Below are 21,278 nucleotides of genomic sequence, written 5' to 3' on the forward strand. Positions count from 1 at the left end.
GCCTGCTGTCAGGATTGGGTGGAGTGGGGAGAGGCAGTTTGTGTTATTCTATTACCAAACCTTTCACTCTCTGCTGTATTTTCATCTAGGTTGGAATTTCTCAATCTTGGCACTACTTACTCTTTGGGCTGGAAAATTCTTTGTTGTGCGGAGCTGTCCTGTGCATTGTGGGATGTGTAGCAGCATCCCTGGCCTTTACCACTGAAGGCCACATGTGCCCCCGTGTTGTGACAACCAGAATTGTCTCCAGATGTTGCCAAACATCCCCTGGGTGGCAAATCACTTCTTCCCACTCTGTTGAGAACCTCTGATCTAGACACTCTAAGGAAGTGACTGAATATTTTTGGAACAAGAAGAAAGTTAGGAAGAAGTAAAATGTGCCTTGGAAAAGCCATATAGAAAGGGGTAAAGACAGTCAGTTGTGTGGTGGAGGAGCAACTAGACTTTTGGGGATAATCTCTTTGTAGTGTATACAGATGTCAGATTATCAAGTTGTACACCTGAAACTTTATAAGGACCTAATTTATGAGGACCTAACTTAGTACCACTTGACTGTCCCTCTAACTCATGCATATCTTAGCACTATATTCTGGTAACGTATTTCAAGACTTTTAATATTTCAAGATTTTTCAGCAAATGTGCATGAAGGGGTGATGAGTTTATATCATACAGTCTGTGAGGTAGCCGGGCCAGATGGTATCCAGAAAATAAATGTGGGGTTTGTAAATGACGACAGCAGGCTCAGGTTGTAAAAAACTGTGTCATTGTCGCCTAGGAAGTGTAACAGCTCTCTTTCTCCACGGCACTATTTGCCTGGGCTACTAAGAAAGGTTCTATTTTTATATATAAACTAGAGGCCCGGATCCCTTGACCTGGCCTGTGGGGATCGGGCCAAAACCAGCTCTCTGACATCCCCTGAGGAGTCCCGGATTACGAGAGGGTGGTTCTTGGATGATGCACTCTGGAATCGGGCTCCCTCCTCTCTGGTTCCGGGTGTGTCACCCAAGAACTGCAGCTGCCAAGTCACCGCAGCTCCTGCGTTGAGCATCTGCCCCCTGGTGGTCAGTGCGCATCATAGCTACCAGTCAAACGGCCAGTTGCTTAGGCATTATATATATAGATGTGGTAGGCAAGACAAAGCTATACAAACATTTTAATAATCATCTTTAGACCCTCCAACAGTAAAAACCACTGTGAACATTTTTTTTATTTTTCTAACTTGTAGGTCATAGGGCAAAATCATCATTTTTAGTGGCTCGTGAGCATTCAGTTCCATGGACACTCTTCATAATTTAACCGTTAGTGTTGGACATTGTGATGCTATTATAAATAGTTCTGCAAATTAACATCATCCGTATATTCGTAGCTTTATTACTTTAAGATGAATTCCCCTACACAGAATTGCTGGGTCATAATTTTACCTTTTGGTAGATGCCCCTGAGGTCCAGGCTGACCAGGCATAACCGTATCCACTCCCACTCAGCCCGAATCACGGGGTCTTTTTCTCCACTGACTCCGGCACTGAAGGTGTCTTAGCAGTATCTTCTATTTTGAGCAGTGAGGTATGTTTGTGTTTTCTTTAGCTGAGTGTTATGTACAGTGCTTTTTATTGTTACAACAGTATTATAACATGATTAACAGTACCCGATTGTTTTTTAGAGGGAAAAAGGCCCTCAGAATCCCACCATCTTTCCTAATAAATAATTGTTTCTCTTTTTGTGTGAGTACAGTCTACTTCTTGCATGAACTTAAAACAACTTCAGCTCTTTTCTCTACAATAGAACATTCTCTTTGCTCATTTAAAAAAAATCTGTGTGTAGGTTATCTACTTTGAATTACTTAATTGGATTCTCCTTGGTAAATTATATATTCCAATTTGTCCTGCTGTTCACCTGCAGGGCTGCACAAGGAAACTAAACCTGATCTTTAGGTCATCTGACCCAACAGTGTCTACTCATGTGAATCACATAATTTCTATTAGGCTAAATATAAATTATTTTTTATATTGTTCCTGTGTAGGTTTCTTAGGTGTTGCTTTCTTTCGTTAGAGGAGTTAATTATAAAGTGTTCAATTTAGTGTTGATTTATGTAGTTTTGTGCATTTATATTTTCCTAGAATGGAAGTTCTCAGAGGTGGAGGGTGACATATGAATCATGGCAACTGGGCACAATTGAAGGCACTATGGGTGACAGTGGTGACAATGAGGACATGTTGGGGCTGAGCAGGGAGCAGGCTAAGCCATTTCATAACAGATGCGACTCCGTTGTGGTTTCTATTCAAAGCTGGTTTCTATTTCCAAAATCCTGCCTCTGCTTCCTAACACCCATAAACGTCCATTAGCAACGGTTCCATTGCCCCCTGGTCTGGGCAGTGTATGGGGGAACCAAGTCAGTGTTGGTCTATTCTGTAAATATCAGGTGAGGACCCTGGAGGCGATTTCCACCCCCTGAGCTGAGAGCTGCTGCCCAGGCTCCATCCCCGGCAGCAGTAGCAACGACCTGGGGAATAGGTTCGGGCTGATGGCTGATTTTCTGTTATTGATAAGACTTTTCATTTTCCCGGTTTCATTAAAATGGTCTTGAGCTGAGGCAAGCAGTGGTACAGACGCCATTCAAGAAGCTCATTGTTATTTTAATGAGTCTGCATTAAATGCGCAGGAAATTAGAGGTCCTGGGTAATTGAACTGTGGAAAATTATAGCTGGAGAGGCTCACAGCTCTCCTGTCATAATGGAATTCAGTAGAGGTGGCTGCTAAGAGGGCAAAAGTGCATCTTGAGAATTGTATATACTGTATATTTATAAGGAGCCATTTCTCTTCTCTCTGTTGCACCTTTATTTATTTATTTTTATAAGGCAAGTGTATTCATTTGAAAACCTAATTTCCGCCCTAGGTGATTTACTGCACGCAGTTGCCTTATACTCTTTACACTACTGTCATTAACTCAAGGTTACAGCGGTTAACAAGCTGTTTCTAGACAACTGAGCTCCACAGTAGGGTCCCTTCCCAGAGCTGAAATGAATTTTACCTCCCGTAATCTTTGGTGATTACTTGTTCTAATACAATGAGACGTGTCTTTTTTTTTTTTTTTTCTCACCCTCTTTTCCATCTTAATAATAAGAGGTGGGATATTTGGGTCTAATCCCCTTGGACCAAGTTGGTGTCAGGGTAATGAGAAACATGAAGTTCATCAACCAACTGTGTATTTCCACTCTGCCCACTGATGAGCTGTTGCAGACCCGGACTAAGGAAGGTAAATGGATCCGGGTCCCATCTTTAAAGTCCTTAGTACCTGCAGCTTCAGTCAGGGATCTCCAGCTCAGAGTATTGTGCTGCTGAGTTAGTGAGGGCCCTTTTTCCCTCTAAAGAAAATCAAATCGAGAAACTAAGATGGCGGCATAGGTAAACACCGGGAAATTGCCGCCTTACACAACAATTGAAAATTACCGCAAAGGACAGAGCAAACATCATCCAGAACAACAGAAAGGCTGGCTGAGTGTAAATTCTACAACTAGAAGGAAAGAAAAGCACGCTGAGAGCCAGAGGCGCTGCGGAGGTGAAGTGCAGAGGTACGGCCGGCGCGCGCGCGCAGCGGCTTGCATTGCTTCACAGCTGAGCCTCTTCGTGGCTCCTGCTGTGTGGCCTCAGGCAGAGGCTGAATTAGCACCTCCTTAGATCCAGGAGCCACTGTACCCAGTGGTCAGAGGGGGACCATCCAGACTGCAACTCCTCAGATCCATAAGGGACACACTCAGGGAGCAGACTCAGTGAGCACCAAAGCCCCACTGAAGCAAGTCTTGCCCCAGAAGGGTGTCTTCAGCACAGAAGTTCTCCCACTTTAGACACAGCTGATTCCCACAGCCAGTTGGCCTGGAGGTCAATTCCTCCCAGTGATTCTACAACAACCAAGGCACCAAGAGTGCACCAAGAGTGTCCACCCCAGGTAACTGGGGAGGCTGAGCTACTGGGCCCTACAGGACACCTGGCGCGCAGGGCCACTCTATCAACACAGGGAAGCTGCCAAAATGCGGAGACAAAGAAACAGGTCACAAATGGCAGAAATGGAGGAAAGCAAACGATTGGATATAGAGTTCAAGGCCACGTTTATAAGGTTTTTCAAGAATTTTATGGAAACCGCCGATAAATTTAATGAATCCCTCAATAAGTATAGTGAGACCATGGAGGACATGAAAAAGGACCAACTAGAAATTAAGCATACACTGACTGAAATAAAGAATAATTTACAGAGATCCAGCAGCAGAAAAGAGGATCCCAAGAATCAAGTCAAAGATTTGAAATACAAAGAAACAAAAAATACCCAACCGAAAAAGAAAAAAGAAAAGAGATTCCAAAAATATGAAGATAGTGTAAGGAACCTCTGGGACAGCTTCAAGTGTACCAACATCAGAATTATAGGGGTACCAGAAGGAGAGAGAGGGCAAGATATTGAAAACCTTTTTGAAGAAATAATGACAGAAAACTTCCCCTACCTGGTGAAAGAAATGGACTTACAAGTCCAGGAAGCGCAGAGAACCCCAAACAAAAGGAATCCAAAGAGGACCACACCAAGACACATCATAATTAAAATGCCAAGAGCAAAAGATAAAGAGAGAATCTTAAAAGCAGCAAGAGAAAGACAGTCAGTTACCTACAAGGGAGTACCCATACTACTGTCAGCTGATTTCTCAACAGAAACCATGCAGGCCAGAAGAGAGTGGCAAGAAATATTCAAAGTGATGAATAGCAAGAACCTGCAACCAAGATTACTTTATCCAGCAAAGCTATCATTCAGAATAGAAGGTCAGATAAAGAGCTTCACGGATAAGAAAAAGCTAAAGGAGTTCATCACCACCAAACCAGCATTATATGAAATGCTGAAAGGTATTCTTTAAGAAGAGGAAGAAGAAAAAGGAACTCTTACCATTTGCCACAGCATGGATGGAACTGGAGAGCGGATAAATACCACAGGATCTCACTCATTTGTGGAATATAATGAACAACATAAGCTGATGAACAAGGACTGATCCAGAGACAGAGAGGCATTGATTGGACTGTCGGGACTTGGAGGGAAGGTAGGGGAGGGTGGAGGTAAGGGGGAAAGATCAACCAAAGGACTTATATGCAAGCATATAGGCCTAATCAATGGACATGGACAACGGGGGGGGGGGGGGGGGGTGAGGGCATGAGCGGGGGGTTTTGGGGGGGTAGAGGGTAACGTGGGGACAAGGACACATATGTAATATCTTAATCAATAAAAAATATATTAAAAAAAATAAAATAAATAAAAAAAAGAAAATCAAATCATGGCTTACACACTTTGCCCTGGGAGTGAGGTCAGGCTGGTCCTAGGTGTCATTATCTGCTCCTAGGTTCAACGTGGATGTCAGAACCCATGCTGCAGTGCAGGCCTGCGGCTGTGCCCCTGCTTCTGCTTCCTCTCCCAGTGCAGGGTTCTTTGGGTTTACTCCAAGGTCCCCAGGGCACTAAATAGCTTCCTTCTGAATAGTTTTCAACATATGGTGAACATTTGTTAGTTACTTACTCTGTGCCAGGCACTGTGCTACAGAAATGGAGGAGCACCACCTAGCCCTTGCTATCAGAAAGCCTGAAGCCTAGTGAGGGAGACAGAAGATTCAGAATTCGCTGTCACGTGCTAAGTGGCAACGTAGAGATGGCAGAGGGTGCTACAAAGGCTGCTTAGGAGATGACATCCAACTGCTTACACGGGCCATGCCATGAGGCTCTCGGCACTCATGTGCTGTTTCTCTCATCACAGTACCTTCACTTAGAGGTCCCAGTTGTGGGCCACACTGAGCTCCAGAGCAAGGCTGGCCTTTACAGTCTTTGGAATCTGGACCCACCTTGGTTCTGCGATGATCAAACTTGAGAACTCCAGCAGTCAGGGTGCCCAGGAAGTGGAAGGCGTTTGTGTTGCTTTCTGGGCATGGTGCTGTCCCTGGGGCTCTTATCTCATCGGGGCATTTGGGAAATTATGTTCTCAGCTCCTTTGTCTGTTTGTTTCCTAGATGGCCAAGCGCGTGATCTTACTGTCGGGCACGCCAGCCATGTCGCGACCTGCAGAGCTGTACACGCAGATCATTGCCGTCAAGCCAACGTTCTTCCCTCAGTTTCATGCCTTCGGACTTCGCTACTGTGATGCCAAGCGGGTACTTATTCTCCCCTTCCTCATCAGCCCCCCATCTGTCACCTGATTTTGACCCCTACCTTTCTGTTTCTTCTCTTTGGCTGTGGTATGATCAGAAGAGCCCTGACAGGGAGCTGAATTAAGATTTTATCTCTGCCCTCCCCCCCAATTCTGACCCGGGAGTGTCCTTGGAGTCGGATGAGAACACTGCCTCCTAGTTTTAATGCTTATGGTGGTTCTAGCTTAGTGTTTTCCAACAGGGACCATGGCTAACGCGTAGGGCATGGAGCTCAGAATCAGCAGCTCTTGCCAGAGAGAATGGCTCAGAAGCGAGCTGGGGGTGGACTGAGGCGGAGACAGAGGGAAGAGAGTAGATGAGGCTGGTGAAGGTCACTTGGCATGGGGAGGAGTATGAAAAATCCTCTGAAAAGGTGAAAATATATGCAGGCCTTTGAGCAGGTGGCATGGGAGCAAGATCCTGAGCCTCAGGGGGGCTCTCAGTGGACCCTGAGTCTCCATGGGGAGTGCTGCCTCTGGCCTGCACCCTCAGGAGCTAGTCTGTGCAGCTCCGTCCTCCAGAAGTAGCAGAGGGAGCCTGTGACCACAGAGATCTTTGCAATGAAAATCTTGGTTTCTAGAACCTCAGTTTTTTGGTGTGGGTTTTTTTGGGGGTTTTGTTGTTATTGTTGTTGTTCTTTTAGTGATAAAAGAAATTATATTTAATAACATGGGTAAATACAAGAGTGAAAAAAAATAGGATGCAAAATGTCTCCTCCCTTCCACTCTACCTTCCTCCCTACCTTCCTCTCTCTCCTTTTTTCTCTCATATCTGACTGGAAGGTAATGTGCACCAACACGATTACTTTTATAAGCAGAGAAAATCAGCATTTTAAAAATGTTTAAATTACATTATTCCCAAATCCCAGATGCCTCCCGATGGGCCACTGCACCCTTTCGTGATCATTAATCTGATCAAGCAGCCGAGCGCGGGCACTGCCCTCCTCACAGGCTCCTCTGCGTCTCTCCCGAAGCCCCCAGTTCGAAACTTGACTCCTGGTTCCTAGCTGATCTGCTGTGACTACATCTGTAAACTGTGAGCCGCACCCTGAGCTTCCCCTGCCTCTTTCTTGTGGGCAGTGGCCCTGCTGGAGAGGACTGGCTGGGCTCCAAAACCTCATTAACTCAGACCTTAACGATCCCCACTTTGTGATCAAATCACAGATATACCCAGCTACTATTTGCATCAAAGACACTGACTTTGGAGAACTGGCTGGGACTCGCTCGTTGCCGGCCCCCCTGCCATTCATGCGGGAAGAGCCTTGCTCTGCAAGTTCATGATGTAAATCAGACTGTCGGCCTTATTGTTAAATACTTTTTTAAAGAAAATAAAACTTTTTAACTACTTTAAAAATATCCACTTACATTCAAACTAAGTATTTATAATGTAAAATGTAGTGCTTTGTAAAGTTAGTTGCAAACTATTTTTAGCCTGCTACTGAGACAGGAAATTTCTCGGTTATTAAACATACTTCTTTAGCATTTTAATACATTTGTGATGCACTCTCCCCTGGGATCAATCCAGATTGTATATCCTTCTCATGTTTCCTCAAAGCCCTTCATGTGTGATTGGTACCTTTGTCCTCTTTGCAAGTAATCCACTTTCAGAAAAGGATCTTCTTCTCTTCCTTGATGTCTGGGCCCATGGGATACTGTTCAGCCAGTGATTGCAGGGGTTGCAGGTGGAATTCATTGCTGTTACTCCCCAAACTGTGCCCCCTTGTGTTCCTGGTGTCCTCCACCCTCTCCATCCTCAAATTCACCCTTTCCCTCCTTGCTGCTGCTTCCTGACACCACCCAATCAAACAGTCAGGGGCAGTGCCTTCCTCATCTTTGTGTTCTTCCTCCAACTTAGCCTGGTGCCTGGTGCCTGGTAAGTTTTCAGTGACAGCTTGTTGAATTGTGATTATTCTGAAGTCCAATTTAAAATCTTTAGTATGGGTTTTTAAGCTGCAAGATGAACAGCTGATAATGTTAGAACTTAGGAGCATGATATCCAGATTAAGTATATCCTCTTGTTCCCAGCATGATTTTTATTCTGTGCAGCCGGTAGCCCAGGGCTCCCGTTTTGTGTGTGTGTGTCCAGCTTCTCGCATTAATAGAAGCCACTGAAGAGAGTACCCCTTGCCAAGCTCATTTTCAGTCCCATAGCGTGAAGGCATTGGCTGAACTTCCAGTTGATTTCAGATTTTTTTTTTTTAAAGAAACAATTTTTGATTATTTTATTTCTCTATCTTTGACTTTCTCTTTGTATCCTCAATTCAACAAAGGTTTCTTGGACACCTACCATGTCTCCACAATTATACTAGGTCCTCTGGCCCTGGAAAATGAACTAGGTGCACCCTTACCCAGGTGGTGCATAGTCCAGGGGAGGGGGGCCCAGAGGGGAGATGAGTGGCTAAAAATTAAGGAAGCAGACACCCTGGCTGCCTGACTGTAGAAGTCAGTCCTGTTTCCAGGAAGATTGTTAGTGAAAGATGGGGTTATTTTAACTGGTAACATCTCTAGCAGTGTGGCAAGGAGTAGACATTCTTGCTCACTGCCCCTCCTCCCTCCCCTCCCCGATCAAATGAGGGAGCCAGGTTTATGCAGGACTTCCTCTGGTTTCAGCCAGACGGGCAAAAACCTGTGTTCCGGCTCCTCCCCTCAACCCACCACCACTAACACTGCCGTTGTGTTTATGATGTTGCTCTTGGATGTGTTGGTGTGACCATACTGAAAACAACAGGTGTTTACATCCCTGTAAACTTCATCAAATAAAGATCACTGACAGTAGGTGTTACATTGTACAACGGACCCTGTAGGATGAGCCCTAGGAATGTTATTTCTGTACTTAGTATACATGAAAGCCTGACAAGGTCTTGTTTGTTTTTTAATGTAATGGACACCAAACCGCTGACATCTTGCATTTGCTGCTAGAAAGCAAATTAGTGCCAAATTGTAGCACGCCAAGATAGGTGATTTTTGTCCGCCTCATTCCCGACTCCCTTTTCTCTTTCCCTTCCTGTTTCTCATATGGTGTTGTGTTCATCCTTTAAAGCCGCTTGATGTTCTCTGCACAAAGCGGGGAAGGGGAAGTTGTGAGAGGCGGTGACAGCCCTGCTCCTGGGCCCTGGGGTCTCACGTTTGTCTCGATTCTCCTCCACAGCACACCTGGGGATGGGATTATTCCGGCTCCTCCAACCTGGGGGAGCTGAAGCTGCTGCTGGAGGAGGCGGTCATGCTGCGGCGCCTCAAGTCCGACGTCCTCTCCCAGCTCCCGGCCAAGCAGCGCAAGATGGTGGTGGTGGCCCCGGGCCGGATCAGTGCCAAGGCCAGAGCGTCCCTGGATGCCGCGGCCAAGGAGATGACCACCACGGACAACTCTGTGAGTCAGGGGCTGGATACCGGGATTTGGAACTTGTGTTCACAGGTGTTTCTTCCCAGGAGGGGTTCTGTGGAAATTACCCACAGTTCTCTGAACCTGCCTCTCCGTCACCTCTTCTCACCTCCCTGGGCAAGGACAGTGAGCCTGCTTCATGTCTCAGGCTGTCTACTTCAAAAATCTTTTAATTTGCAGTTTTATGCTTGTGGAGATCACTGTTGATGGGTGGTCATCAGGGCTATCTGCAGGATGATGCTATATATTCTGAATATCTCAGAGAAAGATGGAATTTATGCTAAGTGTATTTCAAGAATGCCTCAGTATAGGAACAACTGCTAGAAATTAGTTTTATGTGTATTTGATATATATATTAACCCTCTAACCATCCCATGTCATTTGCTTTAGTCATGTAATTTCTTTAACAAGTTAACGGTTATTTAACAAAATCGAGTTTTCAACCCTTCTTAATCCTTTGTCTCCTTATTACAGTCATTTATGGTTGGCAGGAAGTTGGCAGGATCCCCATTTTACAAACAGGGAAACTGAGGTTCATAAAGGCTATGATTTGCCTAAGATCTCATGACTACCGTGAGGCAGAGCTGAGGCTATATCCAAGCCTGTTACCCCTATATTTTAGGGCCATTTCCAATGTGGTGGTTTTATCATTTCAAAACTTGCATTTCATATCTGTTGTTAGTGTCTTACTATGCTAAGTACCACAAGATAATCTACACCAGCTCCATTTCTGTCCTTGTGGGACGAAACCTAGCAATTTTCATTGCCAAGAAAATTACATTGACATTTTTTACATTATCTGGGCCTGGTATTACCCTGCTTGAAGAGACTTAGATCTAAATGAGCTCTCGGCCTTCTGGAAGATTACAAAACAGATAAGAATGACAAGAGACAGAATGTGTGGTGTGTGTTTTTTTAATGTTATTTTACCTTGTGATTGAGCAGACTAACTGGTAACTTTTAAGAAACAGGAGGGACCTGGTAGGTGTGGCTCAGTTGGCTGAGCTTCGTCCCGTACACAGAGAGGTCACTGGTTTGATTCCTGGTCAGTGCACATGCCCCGGTTTGGGGCTCAATCTCCAGTAGGAGGCGTGCAGGAGGCAGCCAATCGATGTTTCGCTCTCTTTCCCTTTCTCCCTCCCTAAAATAAATAAAAACATATATTTTTTAAAAACAGGTAATATTAAAAAAGAAACATAAGGTAGGCTAGAGGATACATGAATCAATTATCAAGCTCTACTAATTTTTGCCATCTTACGTATAATTATCTGGATGGCCTGTAGTTTTCAGAGTTCACAAGTTGATGTGGATGTACAGACCGATGGTTCTGAAATTGTATTTCAGTGGAACCACGAGAGGAACCAGAGCATTCTGTTGCTAAACTCAGCCTTGGTGATCTTTTCTGGTTTCTACAGATGAGAATTCAATGAATAGAAATTTTTTCTCAATTTTAAGTTTTTTCTTATAACTCTCTTAAACCATTAAGGTCTAACTTCTGTCTACTGTGAACTCTGCCAGATAAGAAAGTCAATGAGTAAGTACAGCAACTAGCACATGAATGGAAAAAAATTCAGAAGTGTGATATTTTTAGATGTGAATTTGTCAAATGCTATGTTTTAGTTCCTTGTGTGTGTGATGGGAACATGTCTATCGGCATTTCGTGGGCTTCCCTGATGAACACCCTTGCCTGCACTTGGTCCACCTTCTGAAACAGATTGAGAGCCAATGTAAACAACTGAAAAGGCAGTCAGTGGGCATTAGAATTGAGGATGAACGTCCCATTAATTGGCCAAGAGGCAACTGTAAATTGTGCCGTGTGGCCAACAAGAAAGAGGTGTATGGGAATTCTGTACTTAGTGCAGCAAGGTTTGAAAGCATTTTTTTAAACTTTCCACCGCATCATCCCTCAGGTTAGGTGAGTGCTCTTCCAGTGGTTTCAGATGTAACCTGGGAGTTTGATTTCCTGGGTTTACAGCTGTGCTGTGAAGTTGATTAGGCTGAGCCATGGGATTCAAGAATGTTAGGTGATTTAAAACTCTGGTAGCTATGCAAGTCCTTTAAATTATTTGGCATACTTTGATGTTTTCTTACCTAAAAGAGGAAGCCATGGCCTGCCTCATGGGCTTGGTGCTGGAAAAATACATCAGGGGAATGCCGACTGCTCAGAATCCCACCTGTAGGGTGATTATCATCCCGCTTCTTCAGCATCCCAGAGTCTTAATGATATTTTGCAGATTATGAAAATGAAGGCTAATTTGCAGTGTAATTCTTAAAGAATCCAGCAGAGAAAGAGCCTGGAGCTCTCCCCAGGCCCATGCTTGAGAGTTTCTGTGCTTCCACGGGGTCCTAGGAAAATGAAGAGTTTGTCCCTGAAAGAGAAATTGAGTTGATACAGATTACCTTCATTGTGATGCTGAAGCCAGATACTACATTCTTTCTGATAATAAGTCCTTGAAAATGTGGTTCTCCTTTGTGTTCTTGAATGTAAATTCATTTTTATAGTGGAAAATCCAAGTAGAAAACAGGTTTATGAGCGTTGCGATTTGGACCATCAGAACCTTTCCTACTCTAAGGCCACCCATTTGGCACCACCCTAACTTCACTCAGAAGGGGAGCCAGTGTCAGCTGGGAGTTAGACTAGATGGCCGTTGACACCTTTCCATCCTTGACCAGCCATGAAATCCTGAGCCAAAAGAGTAAATAGGGAATCATGGTTTCTTGGTTTTGATCAAATAAGAGGCCCTGTGGGTCTATAGGAAGTCGCCCTCCCCCACCCCCCCATTTTTATAGTTACTCTTTAGGCCCAGGTTTCCCTGCAGTTTTGTACAATTTCATGGCTCCAGCAAAGCACTGCTGACTGTCAAGAAGTGGGTTTTCCTTTGTTCCCTCACACCTTCCCATCTGGAGGAAGACATTTTTTAAAAAGCTTTAAGTCACGGAAGCCAAGGTGAAACAGCCAATTTATAAAATGTAATGTGCGGCTAAAGCCTTTTTTCATTTTCAGCTGAAATAATAGATACTATTCACTGGCTAAGAAAAGCTAGCTCTAATCATCTTTTGTCTAAAGCCATTTTTGATCAGCAAGACCAAGAACAGAAAAGTGGAGCAAGTCCGTGCAGACTTCCTGGTGACAGTATCAGTTCACCCTTCCGCCGCTTGACAGTCCGTTCAGATTTCCAACATAGAAAAAGAAATTGGAAACCCCAGTGGGTCTAATTTAATAAAAGTCCAGGGGACAGGGACAAAAAATGCAGGTATTTTAAAATTTCCTGGCCCATGGCTAGCAAAAGAAATGAGATCATTAATGGACTAGTATTCTGTCTACCCAGTTTGGGGGAGTTCTTTTTTAAAGATGAAACTATTGATTTCTCCCACAATAAAAATTTAATAGATGCCTATTGTATAAATTCTGAAAAATAAAGTATTTACAATAAGTAATATTTATTAAACATGCTTTAGAATCCTATCTAATAAAGGGAATATGCTAATTGACCCTCACACCATCGCAAAGATAGCGCCTACAGCCAATAAGGAGGGAATATGCTAATTGACTGCCCTGTCCTCAAAGATGGCAGCACCCACAGCCAATAAGGAGGGAATATGCTAATTGACTGCCACACCCTCAAAGATAGCGGCGCCCAGTCCCCTCAGCCCCCCAGCCACCCAGGGCCAGCCCAAGGTGCAGGCAAACCTCGGATGGCGGCTGCCCAGCCGCCCAGGACTGCCCGAGGCTCAGGTAACCAGGGCCGGCCGAGGCTTGTGCTGTCAGCCGTGGCAGCAGCAGAGGTGTGATGGGGCATCACCTTCTCCTGATTGCTGGGTCATCTCCCACCCCTCAGGGCTCCTGGACTGTGAGCTGAGGGACCCACCCTCCAGTGCATGAGTTTTCATGCACTGGGCCTCTAGTTACACTATAAAATTGATTCACTCATCTCTTTTATCACCTAATTTCAGCATTAATTATTATTTAGATTTTTAAATGTATGTAGATTTTGCTTCAAAATACATATTATTTATATATACATCTATACTAATAAAAGGGTAATATGCTAATTCGACCGGATCAACCGGATGTCTTCTGGATGTCCGACGTCCTTCCAGACAAAGCCATGGTGGCGGGGGCTGAGGTAGAGGTGGTTAGGGGCGATCAGGCCAGCAGGGGAGAGCAGTTAGGGGCAAGATTGGGCCAGTGTGGGGGAGCAAGCAGTTAGGGGCTAGATCAGGCCAGCAGGGGAGCAGTTAGGGGTGATCAAGTTGGCAGGGGAGCAGTTAGGGGCATCAGGCAGTCAGGCAGAGTGGTTATGGGCGATCAGGCAGGCAGGCAAGTGGTTAGGGGCCAGTGGTCCCAGATTGCGAGAGGGTGCAGGCCAGGCTGAGGGACCCACCTGAATTTCGTGCACTGAGCCTCTAGTTTATATATAAATATATATAACTTATGTATGTCATAAGCAATGTATATATATTTAAAGCGGAATTGGAATCATGTAAACATACATTATGGTTACAAAACTGTATTCATGATTACAAAACTGTATTCATTCTTTTCCATATTGTTAAATGTCCTTTTAAAACGGGTGGGAAACATCTATCCCGAAGGCCGAATAAGGCCCAAGAAATCATTTGGTCTGGCCCTGCCAAAGCATTAGGAGTGAGTTAATTAAATGTTTGACCAAATATAGCAGGCTAATTTTTAAGTTGATAATTTTGTGTGGTCCACGGATGATGTTATAAATATCCAAATAGCCCTTGGCAGAAAAAAAGGTTCCCCACCACTGTTTTAAAACATAATATTTAAACATAGCTTAGTATTTTGTCACATGGTTATATTAAAACTAGGGGCCCAGTGCACGAAATTCATGCACTGGGTGTGTGTGTGGGGGGGGGGGAGTGTCCCTCAGCCCAGCCTGCCCCCTCTCACATACTGGGAGCCCTCAGGCGTTGACCCCCATCACCCTCCGATCACAGGATCGGCCCCTTGCCCAGGCCTGACATGTCCGGCCCGGGCAGCGGGGACCTGCAGTGGCAGCGGGGGGGGGGGGGGGGGGGGTAGGGGGGGGCCGCGATCGCGTGGGCTCCGCCCCTGCCCCTGCAGGATGCCTCTGGCTAAGGCGTCCGGCCCGGGCAGCGGGGACCCACAGCTGCAGCGGCCCCGTGATCGTGGGCTTCGCTTTAGGCCCAGGCAAGGGGCCCCTAGCTCCTGGGACTGCCAGCTTCGACCGTGCCCAGCTCCCATCGCTGGCTCCACCCCTACTTCCTGCTATCACTGGCCAGGGCGGAAAAGGCACCTGATTCTCCGATCATGGGCCGCCTTTGCCCTGCCCCCCAGCTCTTAGCTCCCCCCTGGGTTTCCGATCACTGTCAGTGGCAGGGGGCTTCTTCCTGCTTTCCCTTTCGCCTCCCTGCATTGTGCCTACATATGCAAATTAACCGCCATCTTGTTGGCAGTTAACTGCCAATCTTAGTTGGCAGTTAATTTGCATATAGCCCTGATTAGCCAATGAAAAGTGTATCGTCGTACGCCAATTACCATTTTTCTCTTTTATTAGTGTAGATTTTGCCAACCATTTTTAGTTGTATATTTAAGTTAATTTAACTGTTCACTGTACTAAGTATACTACACTGGAAAAGTAGCTTACATGTAAACTTATGCACATCTGATAATATCATGAGGATAAATTTTAAGGCGTAAGTTGCTGGGTCATCAGATTGGCATGTTTTTTTTTAAATTGATTTTAGAGAGAGGAAGGGAGAGAAACATTGGTGTGAGAGAGAAAGATTGATTGGTTGCCTCCTGCATGCGTACAGACCAGGGATCGAACCCGCCACCTCTTGCTGTAAGGGACAACGCTCCAACTGAGCCTCACTGGCCAGGGCAGGTTGGACATTTTTGGAGGCTTTGGTCCACATCAACACATCATTCCCAAAAGGTCAGCCAGTGTGCCATCCCACCAGGCATGTGCATGAAGGTGCTGGTTTCCCCACACCCACCTCGTGATAAATCTTAGGGCACAGTTTCTGAAAGTGCCCTTCGCCATTTGTTTTGCCCTCTCCCTTTCTTATTCGCAGGTGCAGAGTGGGTGTGGGTAGGAGGAGTTTTGACAGTCTCCAAAGGACACAGGAGAACTGCAGACTGAGGATGCCTGGGGTACAGTCTGCAGACAGTGGGAGCCTGGCTCTGTCCCCCTACCAGGAACCACAGGAGGTTAGAGGGCCTGACTTGCTGCAAGGGACCTTTTGAGGGTATATGAATGGACTTCATGAGCTCATTGGCCACAAGCAAAGGTTGCACATGTGTCCAGAGCCTCATCAGAGGTAAACTGGGCCTGTAGCTGAGAAACAAGTTCAGATACACTGCCGTGGAGTCGCATCTTCAACACGAGTTTCAGCTGTTTGATTGGACTGTGGCCACCAATAGGAGGGACAGTGCCTCCACTGCCAGGACACATATAAGTTAGATGGGTGCACTCTGCCAGTGTCCCCCCAAATTCCTGTGTTTCCTGGGTATCTTCTTGTCAAGACCTGGAGGAAAGTTATTGTTTAAAGCAAGAAGCCCTTTTGACCTGGCAGCATTTTTGCTAGTGGAAGGAGACAGCTATCCTGCATCTCTGGGAGCCCAGAGTGGTAGTAGATGTTACCTTATATTCTGATGAAACTATTTGAGCATCTCCTGTGTTCACATTCTTTACTAGGATTTATTTAGGTGCAAACTGTAGAGAAAACATGTTTGTTTTTCTCCTGGGAAGTCATTTACCTTTTGTGGGAGACATACCAGAAACACTTGACTAATGGTTTGAGATGATACAAGAATAAACTAGTCGCAGTCCATTGGAATTGATTTAGCAAGTCTTGGATGGAGGTGAGCTTATCAGTTGGGTATGGACACAGCTTGGCAGAAGAAAGGGAGCAAAGAACGTGGGCAGTGCCATGTCGTGTGTAAGTTGTCCCCAGGCCGTAGTGAATAGGTGTGCTAGCAAGGCTGCACGTCTGCCTTTCACGTGAGCATGCGTGCACGGTGCAGCTCCCCCTGAAATGCCTTTCCAAAGAGCTTCCTCCTGCCTTGCCCCTTGGATTCTCACACCAGTTCCCGGAGGGTGACAGAGTGGCTACCATGTTTCCGATGACAGAATGGAGCTCAGGTAGTTCTGTGGCTGAATTGAGTGGTAAGTCAGGGTCTCGGCTCTGGTAACTGGTGCTAGAGCTTTAGGATTTGTAGAGCTCATAGTAGCGATAAGCATGTCAGCTTAGCTCAGAGTCCTCAGAGTGGGAGACTTAAACCCTCGACTTCTCTTCCCACAGAAAGGACAGCAGAGAGAAGCCCTCATTCTCTTCTTCCACAGAACAGCTGAAGCCAAAATCCCGTGTGTCATGTAAGTGGTCACCGAGTGCGGACTTCTCTCTCATCTTTAAAAAGAAACACCTGTTGCCTTAGCTGGTTTGGCTCAGTGGCTAGAGCGTTGGCCAGCAAACTAAAGGGTCCCAGGTTTGATTCTGGCCAAGGGCACATGCCCGGGTTGTGGGCTCGATCCCCCCAAGTGGGGGGCGTGCAGGAGGCAGCCAATCAATGATTCTCTCTCATCATTGATGTTTCTATCTCTCTCCTTTCGTCTCTGAAATATATATATATATATATATATATATATATATATATATATTTTTTTTTTTTTTTTTTTTTTTTAAAGAAAAGAAACACCTGTTATCTCAGGCTGCCAGAATGGTGGTGCTGCTCTGCGAGAAGGGGTCAGAGACTCCAGTCACTGCCACCTTGAGTGTGAGGGTTCAGGCCCCACAGCCTCCTCACCCACAGGCATGGGCAGGTTTGCCTCGAGCGCTCCCCGCTGTTCGTGGGTCCCTGTGAGATCTTGTCTTAACCCAAGTGAGCTGGAGCTGCTGTCACTTATGAGGAGCGTGGGGTGACCCAGACGCTAAGGGAAGTTTCTCTCTTGCTAGGAGTACTGCTCACTAGCCCATACGAAAATATGCAGGGTTTTGGGAAAGACAGAGAAGCTGCCTTATGTGATTCTCTGTTCTTCCCCAAAGACATGACATTTCAGTCATTCTTACCTACGTGAAAGGAGAATCTCAGAGTTTGTTCAAAAGATACAGGCAAGTGGCCTTTGCCACACTGAGTTCTCCTTCCGCCTTATAACTAAGTCTGAAGTAATTCCTATTCTTAAAATTATCCACTGACTTAAAAAATCTCAATTGTCTCCCCTTCTTAAGAAACACCCACTCATATTCGATATCACCAGGGTGGAAACTTGAGGCAGTTCTAATGATGTGCAGTTTGCCTCATTTTTCATTGTTTAACATTCATGTGAGACTCTGGCAGGATAATGGTCCAAGTGATTAAATTTCAATGAAAATGAATTTGGTGTGGGTTGAGCAGAGCCAGGTTGGCTGCAGGGACCGAGATCTGTGGGTGAATTGAGACCCACAGCCTCCCCTCCTCACTCAGCCACCAGCCCCCTGGCCTCACCAGCCTCTCCCTCCGCACCGTAAGTGCAGTAAGGGTGAGTTCACGGTGGTGTTCAGGTCTAAGATTCTCCACAAAGCTGCGGGATGCTGGCCAGCTCTCTATCACCCTCTGGGCATGGCCTTTTCATTTACAACACTGTGGCAAACTCCAGATGTGTTTTTACAGCCTGCAAACATCTCGCAGAAACAATCCGAATTGTCCCCACCCACCAGTCCATTTCTCACTGCTGCCAAATAGCAGATGGCACGAGTGTCAGTCCCCTCCCTCAGCTCGTGAACTGCAAAATCCAGGGTTGGTGGAGTGCTAAGCCTAGAAGCAACCATATTCCTTAGAAATTATAAATCTAATCATTTGCCACCTTATAAACTTGGTAATACCTTGTCTTAGTCCATTCAGGCTGCCATAAAAAAAATACTATAGACTAATAAATTATAGTGGCTTAAACAACAAATATTTCTCGTAGCTTTGCAGGGGTCCTCAAACTACGGCCTGCGGGCCACATGCAAATACAAATATTGTATTTGTTCCTGTTTTGTTTTTTTACTTCAAAATAAGATATATGCAGTGTGCATAGGAATTTGTTCATAGTTTTTTTTAAACTATAGTCCGGTCCTCCAACGGTCTGAGGGACAGTGAACTGGCCCCCTGTTTAAAAAGTTTGAGGACCCCTGCTCTAGAGGCTAGGAAATCCAGATTAAAGGAGCCGGCAGATTCAGAGTCTGGCTTGCAGATAGCCGTATCCTCATGTGTCCTCACATGGTGGAAGGGACCAGAGTGCCCTCTGGGATCTCTTTTATAAGAGCCCTAACTCCACCACCTCCCAGAGGCCCTACCTTTCAACACCATCACACTTACGAGTTTTGGGAGGGAACACAAACATTCAGTCCATAACATACCTTGTACATACTTTTTCAAAATTCCATTATAAATTATGTAGTGCTTTATCGTTTCCAACAATTTTGATATCTGTTAACTCATTTCACATTTACAGCCTCTTTGTGATACCAGTAGGATAAGTCATATCGACCCCATTTCTTAAATGCAGAAACTGAGTACATCTCATGGAAATCTCTGCACCTGAGAGTCACATAGCTAGTAAGTAGAAATTAGATTATAAATCTTAAAACTCAGCCCTGGCCAGGTAGCTCAGTTGGTTAGAGCATTGTCCTGATAAGTCCAGGCTGTGGTTTGATCCCTGGTCAGGGCACATACAAGAAGCAACCAATGAATGGTTGGAGCAGCAGGTTGATATTTCTCTCTCTCAGATCAATAGAGAGTTAAACAAGGAGAAATGGTTAAGATGGTAAATTTTTTTTAAAATCTCAAAGCTTTAATTTTTTCTGCTAGTTGTTTGGGTTTTTAAATTGTTTGTTTGTTTGTTTTTGCTGTTGTCTGTGTTCATTTTAATGGGCATCTTTCAATATAGAAGCCAAGGTTATTGTGATAGGTGAGCATTCCAGCCTGGTGACTTAGGGGTGTGGGGAGGGCAGAGCAGAAGCCGTGTCTGCAGTGTAGAGGGGAGAGAGGCACTAGGCATATTGGAGCCTGTGGTGATTATGAGCCAAGTTAATTTTATGGCCTTGTGACTTTTTAGCACTGTAGCAATAAATATTTTTGCTTATATCATGGCAAATTTTATGTCTCTCAAACTAATTAGATTCTATTTAGTACCAACGATCCAAAAATTGAACTCAAATCCATACCCTGACTGGCCATAGTGATGTTAGAAAATAAATCTTAGATGTTTAAATAACAGTCCACTTACCTTTCTACCACCTGCTTATAACAGGAAACCTTAGATCTGTCCTGCTCTAGGGTGGACAGTGTCTGTTCTCTGTGCTAACACACCTGCATGTGAGCATGGCCTCAGGCAGAGGAGAGCCCCTTCTGTCCCGAAGCTCACCTCTCTGCTGCCCTGCAGGAGCCACTGTGAGCTGGACTGGAGTGTGAGTCCTCTCTGGGGTGTGCTGCCCGGCGACTCTCCCCTTCCCTTAAGGCCCCTGCTAAAGATAAGGGTGGGAAGTCAAGAAAAAACACCGTGCGCCCTGGCCCTTGTGGCTCAGGTGGTTGGAGTGTTGTCCCGTTCACCAAACGGTGATGGGTTCTATTCCTGGTCAGGACACATACCCAGGTTTCTCTCTCTCTTCCTCCCTCCCTTCCTTCCTTCCTTTCTTCTTCCCTCCCTCCCTCTACAACAAAAATTTAAGAAAATTACATGAAATGAGAGAGAAAAAAATACAGTGCACAGAGGAGAGAAGTAAATTAAAGGGAGAATAAAGACCAAGCAAATCAGGTCCTTCACCCTCTATTGCTTTGCCTCAGGAAAGAATTCCCTTACTACTGACTGACCTGCTGGCCCTGCAGTGGGTGGTCTAATGCAGGAGGGAGCTGAGAGCTCTCCCTGACCGTCTCTTCAGGATTATTACTTAGACCTCAATAGTACATTTCCAGAAATGTGATTACTGACAATAATCCCCTAATCCCTTTTCAGATCTATAGACAACACTTTAATTTGTATTGAAAACACATTATAATGATGTTAGCAGCCAAGTGCAAACTGTTAATTATCTTCATGATCCCAGGTAATAAGACTGTTTCAGTAACATATCAAAAGATACATAAAGCAAAAGGCTTCAATTTCTTTGTATATGGGAGATGACCGAAAAGTATGGAAGAACTCACGTTGCACATGGCAGAAGATGGCTTGCTTCCCACAGCTCCTAATCTCTCTTCTATTCAAGTGACCTGGCATGAGGGAAAGGGGGAGAAGTGAGCTCTCGGGGAAGGGAGAGAATGGGCCAGGCAGGGCAGGTACCCCAAAGGTGTCTGATACAGGAACGAACAGTCATTTGTCAGTAATTAACCTCAGCGGGATGAGCAGATGTTTAATTTGTGCTGTCATTTCAAATGCAGTGAATATATCCTGGACCTGCTGGAAAGTGGAAGAGAGAAGTTTCTAGTGTTTGCACACCACAAGGTGGTTCTGGATGCAATTACTGAAGAGCTGGAGAGAAAGGTAAGCTTCCTTTGAAAGTCCACACCAGATGCCTTTATTGTTTGTGGCGGCTGCTAAGTTGTTCTGAGCAGGTGGAGGTCAGGTCAGCAAAGAAGTGAGAGGATGGTTTCTGGAAGCATTGCTAAATGTTTCTGAAGAATCATTCTTGCTTGTAAAACCACAGGGCGGGTCAGAATATTCCAGCAGTGCATTTAACTTCCTCTATA

The 21,278-nt window shown here is 45.3% G+C and overlaps 1 protein-coding gene across 5 annotated transcripts in view; it reads left to right on the forward strand.

Moving 5' to 3' along the window:
* Nucleotides 1–21,278, forward strand: part of SMARCAL1 (SWI/SNF related, matrix associated, actin dependent regulator of chromatin, subfamily a like 1) — a 51,340-nt gene that overhangs the window by 23,195 nt on the left and 6,867 nt on the right. For all 5 annotated transcript variants that reach the window (XM_036319834.1, XM_036319832.1, XM_036319836.1 and 2 more), the window contains 4 exons: nt 6,026–6,166; nt 9,350–9,568; nt 16,877–16,947; nt 20,970–21,072. In XM_036319834.1, the coding sequence (XP_036175727.1) occupies nt 6,026–6,166; nt 9,350–9,568; nt 16,877–16,947; nt 20,970–21,072 (534 nt within the window). The remainder of the gene's footprint in view (nt 1–6,025; nt 6,167–9,349; nt 9,569–16,876; nt 16,948–20,969; nt 21,073–21,278) is intronic.

Source organism: Myotis myotis, unplaced genomic scaffold (genome assembly GCF_014108235.1).
Source record: "Myotis myotis isolate mMyoMyo1 unplaced genomic scaffold, mMyoMyo1.p scaffold_m19_p_8, whole genome shotgun sequence".
NCBI classification, from domain to species: domain Eukaryota; kingdom Metazoa; phylum Chordata; class Mammalia; order Chiroptera; family Vespertilionidae; genus Myotis; species Myotis myotis.